The 20201-nt window shown below is 39.6% G+C and overlaps 1 protein-coding gene across 2 annotated transcripts in view; it reads left to right on the top strand.

The window, feature by feature from the left end:
* The window catches only part of mms19 (MMS19 homolog, cytosolic iron-sulfur assembly component), a 29136-nt gene that overhangs the window by 3896 nt on the left and 5039 nt on the right, over nucleotides 1–20201 (top strand). The window contains exons 5-27 of one of the 2 annotated variants that reach the window (XM_051939935.1): nucleotides 164–238; nucleotides 857–926; nucleotides 2928–3056; nucleotides 3186–3247; nucleotides 6641–6727; nucleotides 6837–6911; nucleotides 7177–7254; nucleotides 7737–7875; nucleotides 8907–9061; nucleotides 10858–10936; nucleotides 11480–11605; nucleotides 11944–12025; nucleotides 12164–12261; nucleotides 12487–12645; nucleotides 13140–13295; nucleotides 13640–13739; nucleotides 14079–14181; nucleotides 15135–15209; nucleotides 15300–15426; nucleotides 18077–18183; nucleotides 19024–19080; nucleotides 19169–19355; nucleotides 19564–19646. In XM_051939935.1, the coding sequence (XP_051795895.1) occupies nucleotides 164–238; nucleotides 857–926; nucleotides 2928–3056; nucleotides 3186–3247; nucleotides 6641–6727; nucleotides 6837–6911; nucleotides 7177–7254; nucleotides 7737–7875; nucleotides 8907–9061; nucleotides 10858–10936; nucleotides 11480–11605; nucleotides 11944–12025; nucleotides 12164–12261; nucleotides 12487–12645; nucleotides 13140–13295; nucleotides 13640–13739; nucleotides 14079–14181; nucleotides 15135–15209; nucleotides 15300–15426; nucleotides 18077–18183; nucleotides 19024–19080; nucleotides 19169–19355; nucleotides 19564–19646 (2409 nt within the window). Of the gene's footprint in view, nucleotides 1–163; nucleotides 239–856; nucleotides 927–2927; nucleotides 3057–3185; nucleotides 3248–6640; nucleotides 6728–6836; nucleotides 6912–7176; nucleotides 7255–7736; nucleotides 7876–8906; nucleotides 9062–10857; nucleotides 10937–11479; nucleotides 11606–11943; nucleotides 12026–12163; nucleotides 12262–12486; nucleotides 12646–13139; nucleotides 13296–13639; nucleotides 13740–14078; nucleotides 14182–15131; nucleotides 15210–15299; nucleotides 15427–18076; nucleotides 18184–19023; nucleotides 19081–19168; nucleotides 19356–19563; nucleotides 19647–20201 lie in introns of both variants that reach the window. The other variant, XM_051939934.1, reaches the window with a different exon arrangement.

Raw genomic sequence — 20201 nt, 5'->3', positions numbered from 1 at the left:
TGAGTCCGTCTGTAATAGATTTTCAGTGACAAATCTCTATCATCCTGCAGGATGTTAAGCTCTCAAGTTTGTGTCCACTTGACATGTTTGCAAATCAGTTTGAGAAGTTGCAGATGTGATAGCACCGGACCAATATTGTGTGTGTCTGTGTGTGTGTTTTCAGACTAGATGTACAACGTTACCTCCCGGCTCAGCTGTGTCCATGCTGAGGTCTTTGTTCCAGGACGTTCATGTACAGGTGAAACTCATCTTTTGACAAAGATATTGCAGCAAGCAGATTTTATGTAAAACTTATCAAAGATTTTGCATTTATGTTTAAAACAATATCTGCACAGTTTCTTCATTTTAATAGTTGCTCAACAAAAATATAAAGTAAATGAATGTAGCCTTTAAGTCAACTGTTTGTTGCTGCTTTTGTGGAGCCTTTGCATTTTCATGTTATCTCTGACTAAATGAATGAATAAAAATGTATAATATGCTTAAGTGAATGAAACCCCAATTAATCTTACTATTTCAATCTTACTATTTTGGTGCTTGTGAGTTTCTGTTGCTGGCTAAAGTCTCTTAAGTATGCAACATTTCCTCTATGCAGAAAAGTCCTTGGTAACAACAGTGTGTGTTTGACTAAGTGAATGCAGTTAACTGTCTCTTCAGTCATAATACACGGAAACCCACACCCTTGAAATATTTAACCACACTTGTTGTGTGAGGATGATTGCTATGTTTCCTATGTGTTCTGCAAAGCACTTCTTCTTTTAATAAATATGTTTTGTTGGTAAAATTAACTCAGACAGGTTGTAAAGTTCCTGAACAATTATACATTCCGAGCTCACTTGATGTGTTTCTTTTCGTCCAGTCTTTGATGCTTGCAGAAAGAGCTTGTGTCTACAGCATGCTCATCAACCTCATGGACACCAGAGAGGATGGTAAGAGACAACAGACAGGTTTGGATTTGATTCACAGGAACTCAAGAGAGTTGGGCTGCTCTGGGGGAAGAAACAAAAAGATGTTGAACATACTGGTGATTCAAAACAGTACAGAGGGAGTTTTGTCAGAAATCTCAACAGTTGGCAGAGTAATCGGTGTCGTCATTTCTCATCTGAGAGCTGTAAAACTTAGAATGGAAAATGGTGTTACGCCCTCTTCTGCTTTGTTTGGCAGGTCACTAATGGAGCATGTTTTACATAGACATACTGTATACGATGCAGATACAGGTTAGACTTTAAAGTGGTTGTGTGTAGTTATGAAGAAAATACAAGCAAATGGGATGACACGGTGTGACAGAATGTCTGACTCCCTGTTTTATACTTCTATATAAATAAAAGTAATAATATTCTTCCCTGTATCTGTGGAAATCACAAATTTATAAAGATATATGACAACAAGAAAAGCACTCAGAGCGCAGTACTCTGCCAAGACTGCTCAGTCGTATCATTTCCAGAGGATGAAATCTTGAAAACAATTATGACAGATATCATGGCACTATAGAATGTGGTCATTTAATATAGATGTACCCACAAACAAAATGACCATCCTCTGAGTACAGGTGTGTGTTATGCATGTGTTTATTATGCTCGAATACCGAATAGTGTGACGTAAATATGTAGCGGTCGGCGAGAATTGATGGGACTCGGAAACACTCCCACAATTTAATCAATTGTTTCTTGTATCATTTCCAACTTATAAGTCCTGACAAGTCCGTAGTGGTGGATTTGTAGTAGGATCGCAATCATGTGATAGTCAGCAGGCAGCTGACATAGTGTTCACTTGTTGTCATAGTTACAGTGACGCTGTGCTGCTATCTTGCAATGATACAAAACTCCTTAGCAAATCTGTGGATCCAGACTATAAGATGCACAGCTGCCAAAATCTAATGAGTTGGTCCTTGTGTTATTTCTGACCTTCCCTGAAAATTTCATCCAAATCCGTTAATCCGTTTTTGAGTAATGTTGTGTACAGACAGCTGAACCCACGCATAACTCAGCTGAGGCTCCGCCCCCTTGGCAGAGGAATTACCCTTACCCTGGCTACTTGTGTTTTAGTATTTATTTATATTTCGTTTGGGGAAATGAATTCTTTTGTGATTTTTGGATCGGTATTAAATTCCCTCAAACAGTGTTGTACTGTAAACCGTACATGAGGGATTCTCAAAGTTTGTACAGAATAACAAATCAGTCCAGTCATTTTCTGTTTAAAAAAACAAAAAAATCCGCTGATCCATAAATTGCTGACGTTGAATCCTTTAGCTGGAGATTATTCAGAGTGATCCTGTCCCCAGATGATTGTGTTTTTGTGTGACTCATTTCCCTATCATTGACATCATTGTCATGGAAACATTAATTGTTATACAGAATACTGTGTGTTGTTGCTGTCGAGTTGCGCATTAATGTTACACCAGAGAATTTGCCGTCGGCTTCTAAATCGCAGATACAGAGTGTGTCTTGTTTTTCTCCAGTTTCTACAGCTTGTGTTAATGTGAGAATATGTCAGAATCAGAAATAAATCGACTGTCTGAGCTGTATCTGCTTCGGACTCATTCTGGTCTAGTCACAAGAGATGTGACCTTTGTAGTATAATCATGCATCAGAGTTCAGGAGTCACATTGATGCAACTGACTGCAGGCAAATAGTTCTATTTCCCTCAATATGCCTGTTACTTAATAGAGTTTTGCTATCACTAATCGTTCCAGATTTTGACCTTTAGTGTAAAGGAGATGCAGACTTTTGAGTAGGAAGCTTTAGATTCTGCTTCCTCCTTCCTTTTAGGGAAGAGCTAAAACTGACTTTGGTTGTGTAACTCCTCCAACATGGTGGAATTTCCCATTTAGGAATTCATCAGTTCAACCATTATGTAGTAAACCTGTGTTTATCGCAGATGTCTTGTAAAACTTACTCCAAATGGTGTCCTCCTGCTTTACTTTCTCACAGAACTGAAAGGTTTGGGGTCTGACTTTGTATTTGGTTTTGTCCAATCCATGGACGGGGAGAGAGATCCTCGCAACCTCCTGTTAGCCTTCCAGATCGCCAAAAACATCATCCACAGAGGATACGATCTAGGTGAGAACACATACAGTGCGATCTTGCTTTTGTTCTCTCTGTATCTCTGTTCCTTTTTCCAGCCTATTTACTGTGTAAATAGTTATGCAACTATTTTGCCTCCTGTTCATTTCCTGTCTGCTGCCTCAGGTAAATTCACAGAGGAGCTGTTCGAAGTGACGTCCTGCTATTTCCCCATCGACTTCACCCCTGTAAGTCCCTGTTTGCTCAGCTGGTTTGGACTGAGAACCGACGAAAGCAAAAGAGCGTAGCAGACAGAAATGTCATCACCGACTTCCTGTGACCTCAGACAAACAATAATACAGCACTTACCTCCCTGCCTGCTCACGCACACTTCACATCTCTTCGCCAGAAAGGATCACAGCTCTCTGTGAAGAAAACAGCACATTGGCACAAAACCTCTCATGTAGTGTAAACATTCTCTTATTAGATTGTAGCAGAACAAGATGTGAGGTTTAGAATAAGAGAAAGCACATTTCACCATGTGTTTGTATAGATGTTCTAATCCAGCAGAAGTCATCCATCTCAGCTGAAAATGAGAACCTTCCAAAAGTACACGATCAGCATTAGTGTAGTTAACATGGTTTCAGATGACGCATTAACCGTTATTTACAGAATTTTCAAATAAGTCCATTACAACCCTAAATGCATTTTCACTGTGGAACCCTTGAAGACAAGAAATCCCATATCATCTCTGCAGTGCATAGCTCCAAACAGTCCACAGTCAGATTAATTGAAAAATCTGTTATTCAGAGACGGTGCACTAGTGGTACATTATTACCTGTAGACTTTTCAGTTTGAAAAAAATATTTATTATCCTCAAGTAAAAAAATCTCATTTGACAAAAATGGTTAAAAAGTAGAAATTTTGATGTATAAATTGTCAGTTCTTATAATTTTGGCACCAACAGTTATCATTTGTGGGGTGTCAAAAATTCCTCTGCAGGAACAATCTCGTTATTGTAGTTGTTGGAGCCTGTGAGGTTTTTTATGTTTGTTTGGTTTTTTTTTTTTGGCATTTTAGTCAAAAAAATGATTATGGCCTTTTTTAATTGACTTGTTTCAGTTATTTTGTAAAATGCAAATGCCACCAGGCTGTAGAGTCATACTGATTGTATCACAGTAACTCACCAGTATTTCTGCTTTTGTGTGTTGTGTTAACATCCAGCAAGCAAGCTTTTTTATGTAGCACCTTATCACACATAGTGCTATTTATGGAGCCTGATGAGCGTCAGCATTGGACACGTTAACCCGGCATTTGGTTCATTCTACATCGCCAGTTCTGCTTACCAAAAGTGGCCCACTAGGCGGCTCGTATTCCAAATCCAGCTTCTTACCCATTTAAAGTTTGAGATTAGGTTGATATCGTTTCAGCCCCAAGAACTCTAATCATTCTCTTTACCTGATAAAACTGCCAGACTCTGAGCGCCATGGTCAAATAAATAAATGTTGAAATTGCTTTACAGGCAATTGTAGAAAAATTAAATGAAATGAAAAGAATAAATTAAGAAGCACAAACAGTACAGACAAGTTGGACAAAAGTGCACATCCATTTTTAGAATAGTTTAAACTTATTGACTAAAACAACTAAAAAAAGACAAGATATGATAAAATAAAAGCATATAAGACAAAATATACAATTAAACACAAACAAATTGAATGAAAGGGCAGACAAATTTAACTTGGGACAGTGTGGAAAAGAACAGTCTTTAGCTTCTTAAAAAAAGGTTATATTTGAGGCAAATCTCATTTCTTGGAGCAGTTTGTTTAAAAAATGAGCTGCATAGTGACAAACATCATTTCACCTACCTAAATAGTCACTGACTTACCGGTAATATGTTCTGTCTTAGTCAGTCCCTCCGGGATTTCGCTGGCGTTTTTCGTGATTGTTGCGGCTGAAAATGCCTGAATTCGCGGCAGCTTTTCTAAAAAATTGCGATAAAAGTTTTGATGTTTTAAGCTTATTTATTGTGATGAAATTGCGGCAGACAGTGACAACTGCTAAAAAGCTGCATTTTTTCCAGCTTGTAGAACATGTTTCAACACTGTAATTGACAATATTTATTCCGAAATTAATTATTTTGCGTTCCAACCCATTTCCACAAAAGCTGGCACACCACGGTGGGACATTAGCAGCAGCCAGATACTGTTTTAACATGAAGTGGTTGGTAGATTTGCGGCACAAAATGCTAATTTACTATTGAATGAATCATATTCGGACATATCTGTCAGTGGCTTAAAAAGTTAATTTCACATCCTGGCACACACGTGTTCACACACACACACACGCTCACGGCTTGTCACGTCAACTGACAACAGCACTGAGAGAGCACAGTCCTCCTTCTGCATGTGTACATACCGAATCGTGTGACCTAAATAAGTTGCCGGCCGCGGGAATTGATGGGACTCAGAGACACCCCCACAATTTAATCAACTGTTCCTTGTATAATTTCCAATACGTCCACAGTGGTAGATTTGTAGTAGGATAACAATCATGTGATCGTCAGCAGGCCGCTGAGGTACTTGTTGCCATGGTTACCATGCCGCTATGAGACGCTGTGCCACTACCTCAATGGGAAATCCTTAACAAATCCGTGGATCCAAACTTTAAGCCGTATCACTGCCGAAGTCTAATCACTTGGTCCTTGTGTTATTTCTGACTGACCCTGAAAATTTCATTTAAATCCCTGAGTCTGTTTTTGAGTGATATGGTAACAGAGGAAGGATTCACAGGCGCTGATCGTCACATAACTCTGCCGTGTTCTTAGGTGGAATAAATAATTTTACCTTCATTGTTTCAGTGCTCTAATGGATCTGGATGCAACAGTTTCCATCATGGTGATTTATGTGGTCCGTTGTCTGATCATTTCAGCCGTTCTAATATGTTTCGTGTTTTTTTTAAGTGTATCAATCGATGATTTTTTTTCTTTTTTGTATTCCATCACGGTATTGCACGGGTATAAAACAGTTTCGCTCCGCTTTGGTGAAGAACATCAGTGAATTAATTGTTTATCACGGTCTTCAGCAGTAAGTTTTGTTGGTAAATGAGAGACATTAGTATCGCACATGTCTGCATCTTCAAACCATAAACAAGGAAGTGAATTCGGTGACGTACGTGCATTAGGTTTGCGCTGGGGACTGCTCTGATCGGTGGAACCCACGGGAGGCGGGCCAAAATTGCGGGAAAGTTGCGGTGATTGGACAAAATTGCAAGGCCATGCAAAATTCGCGGAGATTAGTTGATTTCGCGTGAATTCGCACGATCGCAACATTGCGACTTCCTGGAGGGACTGCTTAGTGCTGCTGTCTATAAAGAGAAAATCTTTGCAATGCCAGTAAATTAACTGACATTACCACCAATTATTAGCATAGATTGGATCTATATTTTAGCCACAGACTGGTTGTATTACATTGCAGTCGTTCAACAGATGTGACTTGCAGAAAGTGCATTTAGCCTTATTTGACACCTTGCATAACTGCAGGGCCTCTTGGTCATCTACACATTATATCTGTGACTGTATGGGAGCTTCTTTGTGTTTTAATAGCTTATCTGTCTCCTCTTACTTTGCCCATAACCCATCCCAGCCTCCTAACGACCCCCACGGCATCACCAAGGAAGAGCTAATTCAGGAGCTGAGGGGCGTCCTCACCGGGACTCCAAAATTTGCTGAGGTAGGACGAAAACTATTTACATTTTAGTTTTTGGAGGGATTGTGCACCCTGAGATGACAATTAATGTTTAAAAGAGGTTTCAGCTCTAATTTGTACTGCACTCTTACAGTTCCTGTTGCCTCTCATCATCGAGAAGCTGGACTCAGACGTTCCGAGTGCGAAGCTGGACTCACTGCAGACTCTGGTGAGAAACTAGAAATGTCCTGTGGTCATAACAGCACCTTGCAGGGTCTGAGATGTAAACACTTGACTGAAAATTTCCCAGCTTGTATTAGCAGCTGCAAGACATCCGTGTGGTGAACAAGATACAGATGATGATTTGTTTATAACCTCAGAGAAGCCATTGAGAGGCTTACAGCAGAGTCTCATACTGTACATAACTTGTGAAAGTGAAGCTGTGTGTTTCTAAAAAAGTCAATTTCACAGCTGACCACATTCATATTTTTCAGACTGCTTGTGTGTCACAGTACGAACACAAGGACTTGGCCGAATTCCTCGAGGGACTCTGGGCGTCACTGCGCCGAGAGGTTTGTTTGAGATAAATTTATGTGCAAACAGCAAGACTACGTGTGTGTATTTGGTGACTTAGTTAAGAAACAATCGAAAAAATGTGTTTCCTTTCTTGTGTGGAGATGGAATTGAACTTATTTAGTTGCTTTTCCCCTACTACACCCTGAAAATAGACCTTAAGCATATCAGCTGTCTTAATTTGGAAATATTGGATAGGACTATGCAGTGTTTGCTTTATTACTTTGCATTAAACTCCAAATTATGACTCAAGACATCCAAAAAGATAACTTTTAAACTTCTAACTATCGTAATAATATATGATTAATTACAGTTTGTGACAACTTGCTCATACAGTGAAATTATATGTGAAAAAATCAACACACAAAAGCGTCATATTTCCCTTCTTTACTAGTCTTTAACTATCCAGACCAGAGTGAACAAATGGCTGTCTAATCTCCTCTAAGTGAAGTTAAAGGTCGCTCTTGTTGTTTGATTGCAGGTGTTTCAAACATCCAGCGAGAACGTTGAGTCTGCAGGCCTCGCTGCTCTCACCGCACTCACTTCCTGCCTGTCTCGCTCAGTCCTCAACTCTGACTCAGAAGACTCTCTCAGCTCCTTCCTGGATCTCATTCTCAAAGGTGAAGTGCAGCTTTAGTGTGCATGCTTGATCAAAACCCGAAAAAACGAAGTGTAAATAAAAACCTGGAATGTGAACGGTTGTGAAAAGTAGTGATTCTGTCAAAACTGTGAATGAGTCAGAGAGAAGCTAAATGTTAGTAAAAAGGACTGTGGGGCTGTTTACTGCTGTATAACTCTGCTTAAGTAGCTGGGCAGGAAACCCGTTTTTCTATTTTTATACCACAGTGCCTGTTCCTTTATTTCATTTTAGCTTTTTCAACTTTACTGTCACATCAGATGACGAGTTGTTTCTTTACATTAAAGTAAGTATTAGAAGCCTTTATGTACAGTGTCAATATTTTAGATAATCAAACTTTTCACTAGCCATGTTTACATTCTTCTTAATATTCCTCTGATATTCAGAATAAGAGCCCGGTCAGAATAAAAATGCCTCATGTAACCACCTAAATTGGAACACTCTGGCTAAATCAGAAGGAATTTTTAATCACATTAAGAGGGCTTATGTAAACCTTTTGATGATCGGTTCACTAGGAAAATATTAGCTGATAATAACTATGTAACACTTAATCCTATAGTTTGTTTCTAGTCGGATTAAATATATTCTTTCTGCATGTTTGCCCTTCGTTCCATTCTTAAACTCTGTGAGAACAGTTCTCCACTCATGCAGCCTTTGTATCAGACTTCCATCCACCGGCTCCTGGTCCTTGGTGGTTAAAAGATTGCAGTCTGTGCTGTTGAGATTGCTGCTTTATTTTAATAATTAGAAAATGTAAAAGCAGGTAGAACCCCTTAGTGCACATTCATGTTTTGATGAAGTACTTTGTGGCATAGAAGTGCGCATGTCATCAGACCACTTGATAGTGTTCATTACTGTAAAATTGAAAACTCTAATTAGAATGATTTCAATCATGTTGAAGAAATGTTGTCCGTGTAACCACAACTGCTCTCAGTGGCAGGAAAGCCGTCTGTACTTTTGCATGTACTTGGGTTTTATTTTTATTTTTTTACTGAAACTGTAATGTTGTTCCAGACTGCAAGCATCACCTGTGTGAGCCGGACTTAAAGCTTGTATGGCCCAGTGCCAAGCTGCTCCAGGCCACCTGCTGTGCCTCCAACAGGGCGAGTCACATCGTCACAACAGCCGTCATGCCCTCTCTCATCGACCAGTACAACAGCAGAACGCAGGTAAGAAGGTCAACTGATATCCACAAGTTTCTTAAGTTTCATATGAGCACTTTTTCAATTCTTTAATTTCACAGGATAACAAAATAAACTTGAGAAGATTCTAACCTAGCTCTTCGCAAGTATTCAGCATGTAGAGCACAATTTGAATCTCACGAGTCATAAAAAAAACATTTTACAGAGTCAACAAGGGGATGTACATTGACTGAAGTCTTTAGAAACAGGATGCTTTTATTGCTTTATCCATTATGAAAAAGAAAAAATAATAAATTAGTAGACAATATAAAACTAAAAGTGTCCCTTTTTGAACAAGAAAAGCACTAAGAGAGTGCAGTACTCCTCCAAGACTGCACTCAAAAACACCCCCACAATTTAATCAGTTGTTCCTTGTATAGTTTTCGATGGATAAGTCCTGATAAGTCCGCAGCGGTGGATTTGTAGTAGGATTGCAATCATGTGATCGTCAGCAGGCCGCTGATGTAGCCTTCACTTGTTGTCATAGTTACAGTGATGCTGTGCCGCTATCTCGCAGTGATACAGAAATCTTTAGCAAATCCGTGGCTTCAGACTATAAGCTGCATCACTGCAAAAATCTAATGAAGTGGTCCTTGTGTCATTTCTGACCTTTCCTGAAAATTTCATCCAAATCTGTTTTTTTAGCAATGTTGCGCACAGAGTAACAGACAGACAAACGTCGCCGATCGTCACACATCTCCACAGCCTTCCTTAGTGGAGAAATAAAGAAGGCCAGACAACATTTCATCCATCCACAAAGGATGGACAGTTTCTTCACCTATGTAGGGTGTGAATGTGACTATGAAACCCATTTTGACTACAATTTCACAAATTTGTACTTTTGTCAACGGACACAGAAAGTCATTTTTTCCATTATGTTAATTTCGTTAACAATTTCTGTCTATTCCTTTTTGTGAAGGAATCAGATGCCTGGTTATACATTTTTTACTAGCAGATATCAGAACACCAAATACAGTAGATATTTCCTGATTAAAAATCAGCATTTCCTAAGATAAGGGTTTTAAATTAAAATAGTATTTTAAAATTGAATATTTTTGCAATTGTTTTGTGTGTCTCTGTCCAGAATTTTTTTTATAGTTGGACATTCCCATACAGCATAGTGGTTGACATCTTGACTCTCACACAGTCTCCAACATTTAGGGTTCATATGAGCAAATTTAACGGTATTTCATAGTGATGAGAAGAGAGGTTGTAATTATGCAGACCCAAGGATTTAAAAGTAGGCCGTGTCCCTTCCCATGGAGGCTCTGAAGTGTTTCAGGAGAGCCTCATTGAATGGAAGTGGAAAAACTGTAACGTTAGTTATCAAAAATAGAGCACATAGAAGTCTAAATATGTTGTTTAGTTAAAGCGATAGTTCTGAGATACTGTAGTTCTGGGGAATTGCCTGTTTTTCCAACTTTCCCAGAGTCTGAGACTAATGAGGAGCTTTTCACAAGTATGTTGTGTAGTCTGAAGCTATGGAAAATAAGCAACATGAGGCTGTCTTGGCTCGGTTTCTGAGTGTCTGCGAGATCAGATAATGATCCCACAGGCATCCAGGAATTAAGCAGAACTAAGTGAGTAAACGATAAATGGGCGTGAAGTGGTGCCTTTTTTTCCTAAGTTTTGTTTGACTTGAGAACCACATCCTTAGGCTTTGGAAATTCCTGATCTAGACCGCTGGCATTTTTTAGATTAAATCTTGTTTCATAAAATAAAAAGTGTTTTCATGTGGTGTTGACGCCGTTAACTTTATAATAATCATTTTCTCTCTCTGCCAGTGCTCCCAGAGACGGACATTGCTGGAGGTGGTGCAGCGGTTCATCCAGTCAGTGAAAAGCAGCCAGTCTTCAGACAACGGTGAGTTTACTGCTGTCCTGCTTCACACTGATGTTGTTTGAGCTCCTCTGATCACAGCTGCACCTCGTTCCACTTTAACGAAAGAAATGATTCTCTCTGGGTAAATTATTCCGATTATGCACTGATTTATTTTGCCCTGCATTTGTTTCATATTTATATCTGCGTGTCTCCATTTGATGTAACTATTTTTACGTGATAGGTCATTGCTGCGTATGAAGCTAGTTAAGTTAAAACATCCCATACTATGACAAAGAAATATGAATATAAAGGCTCTAAAATGTGCAAAAACTAATAGTTATTTTTTTAATGATCATGATTTTTGCTGATGTACAGTCAAGTGTGTGTCTTTTTGTACTGTTAGTCCTAAAGGGTCTTCAAAAAAGGGTTTCTACTCCTTTTAAATGCTCTAACAGTGTATAGGCGCTGTATGTAGTATGTGATCAGTGAGACAGAAGACAGAATTAGTTTTCCTGACTTCTTAAAACAAGCTGTAGATTTCACCTCATCTGTTTCTGGTTTCTCTGTTTCGATTCTTCTCTTTAGATGAGAGCGTGCTGTCAGCCTTTAGGGAGGCTCTGTGTAGCATCGTGTTTTCAGCTCTCTCTGAGAGTGACTCCAGTCTGCAGATCACTGCCACCTCTGTGCTCACCTCACTGACACAGCTAACAGGTGAGTTGTGTTAAACTCTTACAACCTGTAACTGATGCCTGCTTGTGGTACCTCACTCAACTGACAACACAACCGCACTGAGAATTTTACTGTCACAGCTAAAGATTTATTTTTTTTCAATGTTAATGTTTGCGTCTTTTTTCTTGAATTATTCGATACGATATTTTGATTTATAATGCCTCCAACTATTATTTATGTTTTTATTGTGTTATCTCCTGCTTTGGTGTTTCTCTGCGTATTTTTCAGTTGTAAAACACTTTGTAGCCCAGGCTTTCAAAAGTAGAGTCAGAATTTGTTTTCCAAATAGTAAAAATGTCTCCTCTCTGTCTGTCTCTCAGGTCTGCTGTTAGACTCTGATATTGAATTAGCTATAGATCACCTGACAAGACTGTTGCTGACTGAGGAGGATGGCAGAGTCAGGTCAGCTCACAGTGGACATACTTCCATGAGTTTTTTTCCTTCGCTGTCATCTGTTTGACTCCTGTTCAGTTTAATTTGATACTTTTTGTAGTTCAGCTTAATTGTCTCTCAATGTCTTTGTCCTGTTTCTGCCTCCAGTGCTGCAGTGGTGGAGTGTGCTGGAGCCTTGGCAGAGCTACACCCTGCAGCTTTCATCGCGAAACTGATCCCAAGACTAAAGAACGAGGTGTTTTCTGGTAATTATGGAGTTAAAAATGACACACATGCAAATGCAGAAACATGCGCAAACACTGTATAGATATTTAGAATTGTATCACAGTGAATTTTAGTGGCTGTATTTAGATTTTTGTGGACACATCAACAGAAAACATACAAATATGAAATACAACATACACTGCATTTTTCTGACTTTATAGTCTGCATGAATATACCTGACAAACCTTGTCGTCTCCTCTGTTCAGAGCCCATGGCTCAAGACCACACAGAACCCTCTAAGCAACATTCCCATCATGCAATGCGTCAGCGGTGTTTGTCTGCTCTGGCTGCAGTATCCAAACAACCCAGTGTTGTCCAGGACAGCACACCTGTCCTCCTGGAGGTCCTCAGTTCAGCACACACAGGTAATGTGATGAGTTTCTGGCTTCAGATATTGATTCAGTTATTCCTACATGAATGGTGAAAGCCACCAGGGCTTAAGCTGTCCCAAGATAAACAGCAATTTGTATTTATGGATGGTGCAACATCTGAATCAAAATTCATCTCAGACCATAAAGATGTGTTCTTTGAACTTTCAAACATAAGTTTCCTTGAAGAAGGTATGAACTGTCCGTTTACGGGCAGAATGATTTGCAACTTTACAAGCTGAAGCATTCATTTGTGTAAAAATGCTGATGGTCAAGCAGAACAGTGATACGTGATATGGTAACTTCACCCCTCATATGCTGCATTGTAAGTATCAGTATTGCTAGCTGACACTTCAAGTCTCTCATCTGCACTGCAGTTGTTGTGAATGCATGCATCAGTTCCAGGAATGGTCTCACTTGCACAGATTCTCCAAACAAAGAGACCAAAATATCTTCAGGTAAATAACACGGTAATTTCCTGTTACCTGCAGGTAGCGCAAGTTTTTCGGTGGATGAAGTGGTGTTAGCGTGTCACAGTCTTCAGAGGATAGCAGAGCAGGTTGAGGACAGTGAGGAGACGGGACGTTGCTTCCATGATGTCATCATTCCTCGCCTGCTGTCTCTGGCGCTGCAGGCAGCACTGCAGGGTGAGCAGCTGATGAATCCAACTGATCATATTCTCCTCTTTTACCCTTCAGCATAAACATGCACTCCAGTCTCATCTAATAACTCATCCTCTACTCTGACTTCTACTATAGCCTCTGATAATTTGCTTCTTTAATTCACATTTTTACTACAGTCAGACATTTTCTGTCTTAACTTGTGTGTGTTTATTGGTGGCCTTAAGTGGTATTAGGTCTAAAAGCTAAGTCTTTTAAGAGATCAAATATGTCTTCTCTTATATGTCTTATACTTGTAAAACATGTAGTGAAAAGGTGGATTATTTATGCTTCAATTCCAACATTTTGCATTTTCTGTTTACGTCTTGCAGGTGAAGGGTCTCCTGGTGTTCGTAGTCCTCTGGTGGAGGAGGCAGTTCTGTCTGCTATGGTTCCTGTCATCAGTACTTCTTGTTCCAGGCTGCAGCCCACGTCCGTACAAACATGTTTTTTGATCTTTATTGTGAGCACTTGCCTTCATAGTAAAACTTTCCTTCTATCTGAATCAGTCTTAACTCATCCAAATGTAGAAACAAACTATGCAGTGTCGCACTTTGACAATCCAGAATATCACTTGTGAGACTGTAGAAGTAGCTTTGACCTGCTTTACATTCATTCATTTTTAACAGCTGCAGATCTAAATGTGTTATATACTGTTTCCGATCTGTTTTGCATCTTTTGTGTTCCTTTTATGTCTCTCTGATTTGTTTGCTTGATATAATCTGAGAGACTTTTCATGTGGTTTCCTTCTGGGCTGTTTCATGTCATCAGGATGGCAGCACAGACGGCATCGAGGGCTGCGTCTCTCTTCCTGGATGGTGATGTTTCCTTTTTGCCCGACAACTCCTTCCCTTCACACATTCAGCTGCTAAAGGTGTGTTGTTGTATGTGCGCACATGTCTATGTTGCTCGATGTCATAAAATCTTTAAATGTTCATGATGATCTGATTAGATATAATGAATACATCTTTTTCAGTTGAAGCAGTTTTATAATAGGGCAGCAAGTAACAAATATTAGTACATTTGTATCAATCAATTAGTTATTTGGTCTATTTAAATGTCAGGAAATGGTGAATATAAGGTTGAAACTCAAAAGGGCATTCTCAGCTGCTTTGGTTGATCCACAAACCAAAGATATTAAGTTTACTGCCATGGAGGAGGGAAGAAACCAGAAAATATTCTAATTTTAAAAGCTAGAATCAGAGAATTTTGACTTTCACAAATTATTCAATTGTCAAATCTGTTGGCAGTTCCTTTAATAGTTGACATCTAATTGATGAATTGTTTGCAGCTCGATATCATGACAGTCCAACAATATGCAGACCTATGCTGTTGTTCAAAAGTTTGGGGTCACCAAGACAATGTCATGTTTTACATGAAAACTCACGTTTTTATTCATGTGCTAACATAATTGCACAAGGGTTTTGTAATCATTATTTAGCCTTTCAACACCATTAGCTAACACAACGTAGCATTAGAACACAGGAGTGATGGTTGCTGGAAATGTTCCTCTGTACCCCTGTGTAGATATTCCACTAAAAATCAGCCGTTTGAAAGCTAGAATGGTCATTTACCACATTAACGATGTCTAGACTGTATTTCTGATTCATTTGCTGTTATTTTCATTGAAGCAAAATGCTTTTATTTAAAAAATAAGGACATTTCTAAGAGACCCTTAGCTTTTCAGCAGTAGTGTTTATATTATGTAAATACTGAAAATGTTTTAGGTGTTGATTCTAAATACACTCTAAGGATTTGCACAACTTCATTTTGTCATATGTTACTTTAAAAGTGTGATTCCTGAGACATGTAACATTTTCCCAGAAGCAGCAGGGAGACTCCTGGAGCCAGTCTCAACTGGTTTGTCTCCTCATGGGTTGTGTTTGTTCGTTACCTCGCAGTGTGAGTCTCAACAACACCTAATTCAGATTTTTCTAAAAATCTTGTTGAACTGTCTGAAGTTGTATTCTGAAAGCGTTGTGTGTTCTCCAGGTGGAGGTTCCTCAGATCGACCAGCTGCTGTCAGAGCTGGAGGAGATGAGCTGCACCTGCAGCCATCAGCTGTCATACACGTCTGCTGCAAAGTGCTTTGCTGGTCTGGTCAACAAGAGGCCGCCGGGTCAGTTAGTGCGGTTACTAGGCTGTATTGGCTGAACGAGATTGTGTTGGTTCGTTCCACTCACGTGGATCTACATGAACTCTGCTTTATAAGATATATCTATTGCTAATTAGTACCCAAAAAAAGTTTCTACTCACCGTTTCCAGTCATTTTTTAATAATTACCGTTTTTGTGCCGGTCTTTTTTTTACTGTGGCGTAGTGATATTTAGACGGGCGGACTAGGATTTGCAGTGCGTGCAGTGGTTTTTGGTCACGTGGACCAATAGGAGCCGAGTTCTGTTGCCGTGGTATCAGATCAAAACAACATGGCGTCGAGTGTATCTAGCACAGATACGAGCAAAGATGACGAAAAGACAAGGAAACCGCCTTCAAAAGTTACTAAAAAAGGATCGAAACGATGCTATATGCATCTCACAGATGTCCAGGGCGAAGACGTGCAGGACTTTACACGGCAACGGTGGGAAACTTACAGAACCTGCGTTTAGGCTGTATTGGGACCATGGAAAAAGTGCCTAGAAAGTGAATTTCGCTCCACTCCGCTGGATCTACGTGTTCAATGCATTTTTTCATAGGCAATACCCTTCTAGACTCTGGGTTAAAAGTTCTACTCAGAATATTTGTCCGAACTTTGTCACCAGCCAGAAATGTATCTTTATGAGAATACCCAAAAAACGAAAATCTGGTGCTGCTGTTTTTGCTTGTTTTAAGTGCTATGTTAATTCTGGCAACACAAAATCTTTATCAAATGTCATAAACGCATCTACCAAACACTTGAAACAAGTATCGGTGCCTTCGTGTACACATAGGTGAATTCAGAGGGAGAAATGTAGCTAATTTCTTGAATCAATGAGTATATCTTGCAATCCTGCATCACCAAACCTTTTTCTAAAATACCTAGGAAAGACATGCATGTATGAAACTCACCTAGTCGAATCACTAGCCGCTTCATGAAATCGTCATTTTTCCAGCAGATTTGTTGAGCTTTGGCATATATAGCTTGGTCAAAAACTAATACTACTAATATCTTCCAGTCATTGAGGCTTCACCGACAGAGATGTCAACTGTTAACACAATTCTGAAGAGAAGTGTTGCAGTTGCTGATCAGCTAGAACTGGACCAGGTATTATTAGTTTATGACCAAGCTATATATGCCAAAGCTCAACAAATCCGCTGCAAAAATGACGATTTCATGAAGCGGCTAGTGATTCGACTAGGTGAGTTTCATACATGCATGTCTTTCCTAGGTATTTTAGGAAAAAGGTTTGGTGATGCAGGATTGCAAGATATACTGATTGAGTCAGAAGTTGTTGCCCCAGGATCCATCAATGGGGTGATCAGTGTCATCAGTACAACCGCAGCATGAGGGCACACAAACTTATGTGTGAGAGTCCGCAACATATTTGTATGTGTATTAATCTATATTTTCATATTCAGAGTCACTGTCGTATTTGAATAAATGTTTTATACCGTACTTGTGAATGACTCTGACCTTTTGAGCATTTATTTTTTTGTCTTATTCCATTTTTGCCATTATTCCGATTTAGGAGGGCGTGGTAGCAATTCGGTTGATTTTCAGCCATTTATGGGCATGGTGTGCATTTTATATTTTATATCTTTCATTACACAGTAGATTGTGATATTTTTAATATGACACATAAGCTTTTAGCTAAATGTACTGTATATTTAATTGTGCTGGGTGCAAATCACTTAGGTTGAAGCGTTTCCTTCAAGAAATTAGCTACATTTCTCCCTCTGAATTCACCTATGTGTACACGAAGGCACCGATACTTGTTTCAAGTGTTTGGTAGATGCGTTTATGACATTTGATAAAGATTTTGTGTTGCCAGAATTAACATAGCACTTAAAACAAGCAAAAACAGCAGCACCAGATTTTCGTTTTTTGGGTATTCTCATAAAGATACATTTCTGGCTGGTGACAAAGTTCGGACAAATATTCTGAGTAGAACTTTTAACCCAGAGTCTAGAAGGGTATTGCCTATGAAAAAATGCATTGAACACGTAGATCCAGCGGAGTGGAGCGAAATTCACTTTCTTGGCACTTTTTCCATGGTCCCAATACAGCCTAAACGCAGGTTCTGTAAGTTTCCCACCGTTTCCGTGTAAAGTCCTGCACGTCTTCGTCCTGGACATCTGTGAGATGCATATAGCATCGTTTCGATCCTTTTTTAGTAACTTTTGAAGGCGGTTTCCTTGTCTTTTCGTCATCTTTGCTCGTATCTGTGCTAGATACACTCGACGCCATGTTGTTTTGATCTGATACCACGGCAACAGAACTCAGCTCCTATTGGTCCACGTGACCAAAAACCGCTGCACGCACTGCAAATCCTAGTCCGCCCGTCTAAATATCACTACGCCACAGTAAAAAAAAGACCGACACAAAAACGGTAATTATTGAAAAATGACTGGAAACGGTGAGTAGAAACTTTTTTTGGGTACTAATTAGCAATAGATATATCTTATAAAGCAGAGTTCATGTAGATCCACGTGAGTGGAACGAAATTCACTTTCTAGGCACTTTTTCCATGGTCCCATTACAGCCTATACACTCCTGTCAGAAGGCAGTTTTTTGTTTCCAACCCAAGAGATGAATCTTGTCCATTAATTGTGATAATTTTGTTTCATCTTCAGGTGATTCTCTTGACAGCCTGATACAGAGGACAATGAAGAGAGTCTGCAGTGAGTTGGACTCAACATCCTCCTCTGTTCGCATTCAGGCCTTCACACTTATGATCTGGGTAAATAACTCAGTGTCAGCATCTTTACCTCTGATTCTAAATCGTGCTTTCTCCAAATCTGCAAGCTTTCTTCAACAATGATAATACTAGTTTTGGTCAGAGAATTAAATAGCCGAATTTTATGCTTCTTGGGGTTTTATCCCTTTCCTGTTTGTTTTATATTGCTGCGTATTTGTGCATGTACAATGTCTAAAAACCTACTAAGCCAAAGTCCACACCTCTTCCACAGAAAACACTGCCGCTTACTTGTCTAAAATGCCTGGTTGCAAATTGAGACTTGTCTCACATTACTTACATCACCGTGTAACATCTGCATAACATCTGATTAGCAGCTTGTTTGATCACGTCCTCAGACAAAGACTGAGCAGCTTCCTCACAGTCTAACACTATTTTCCCACTAGAGCTGCTTCTACCACAGCTCTGCCTAAACTCATAGGTCTGGGTTTATGGTATGTAAGCGCTGTCGCCTCATTTTCGATGGACCAACTGACCAATCAGAGCAGGCAGGGCTTTTTAGGAGAAGGGCCTTAAAGAGACAGGAGCTAAACAGAGCATTTCAGACCTGAGGGTGAGAAGAGGTGCAATGTACAGTATGGGAATAATAATGTACTTTTAATTATAGCATGTAAACATATTCTCGTAGACCCCAAATATCATCTTAAGAACCTGTAAATGTCAAAACTATGAGGTTTTTAAGACTTTTTATACATTATTCTCATCAAGGGTAACATTTTACTTTATTATTTATTCACCATGATCTGTAAGTCAGTTACTCTAAGAATTGGTACCTTTACATATTAGTATAAGAAACAAATGCACTGACGTTTCTCTTGTCTCCAGGTTGCCAAGGCTCTGCTTCTACGATATCACCCTCTGTTCAAAACACTGACTGACAAGGTAAAACCAGTAAGCACCACTTACTGTTTCAGACTGTCATGTGCCAATGTAAAGTGGAAACAACTTGTGCATTTTGTCTTCTTTGCAGCTCTTCTCTCTGCTCGATGATACTGACCTGGGTCCGATGGCAGCAGACAGCTTCTCTCTGCTGATGAGCGACTTCACTGATGTCCTGAACCGTAGTTGCCATGCCGATGTGCGCATCATGTACCGCCAGCGCTTCTTCAGTGAGAATTCAGCCAAGTTGGTTCAGGGCTTCAACGCTGCAACACAAGGTAGCAGACGACAGCATTAAGATCTAATCTAATTCAGGATTTACATGAGATTTGAACGACGCTCCAACTCTACAAAAGAGAACAATTTCCACTCGGACTAAGGCTGAGGAGAGACTTAGCTTATGATTGTATGCTTCATCTGTTTGTCTTCTGTAACAGTTTGTATTAATTTTTTTTTCAATACTTGTATTGCCTTTGTCTCCACCAGAGAAGAAGTCGAACTATTTGAAGGCTCTGTCCAATATCGTTAATAAGCTGCCCAAGCAGGTTCAAGTCACTGAACTACCAGCGGTGAGTCAAACTTCACTGTCCGTAACCAAATGTTTTACATTGATAAGTGTTTATTACTCCGCCAAGGAACGGCGAAGTTATGTGATGATCAGTGTAGGTCTGTCTGCCTGCCTGTCTGTCTGTTAGCAACATTCACTCAAAAATGGATTTGGATGTAATTTTCAGGGAAGCTCAGAAATGACAAAAGGACCAACTGATTAGATTTTGGCAGTGATATAGCTTATAGTTTGGATCCGTGGATTTGTTAAAGATTTCTGTATCACTGGGAGATATCGGCATGGCGTCACTGTAACTATGACAAGTAAACACGACTTCAGCTGCCTACCGATGATCACATGACTGCGATCTTACTAAAAATCCACCACTGAGGATTTATCGGGACTTATCTGTTGGAAATGATTCGAGGAACAGCTGATTAAATTATGGGGGTGTTTTTGAGTACCATCAATTCCCTCCACTAGCAACATATTTAAGTCACACAATTCTGTATCCATACGTAACATACACATGCATAACACATGTCTGCGCTCGGCACAAGGTCATTTTGCTTGTGGA

The sequence above is a fragment of the Acanthochromis polyacanthus genome, chromosome 19 (genome assembly GCF_021347895.1).
Source record: "Acanthochromis polyacanthus isolate Apoly-LR-REF ecotype Palm Island chromosome 19, KAUST_Apoly_ChrSc, whole genome shotgun sequence".
NCBI classification, from domain to species: Eukaryota; Metazoa; Chordata; class Actinopteri; family Pomacentridae; genus Acanthochromis; species Acanthochromis polyacanthus.
Note: the sequence above shows the minus strand (reverse complement) of the source record. Positions and strands in the feature narration are given on the sequence as shown.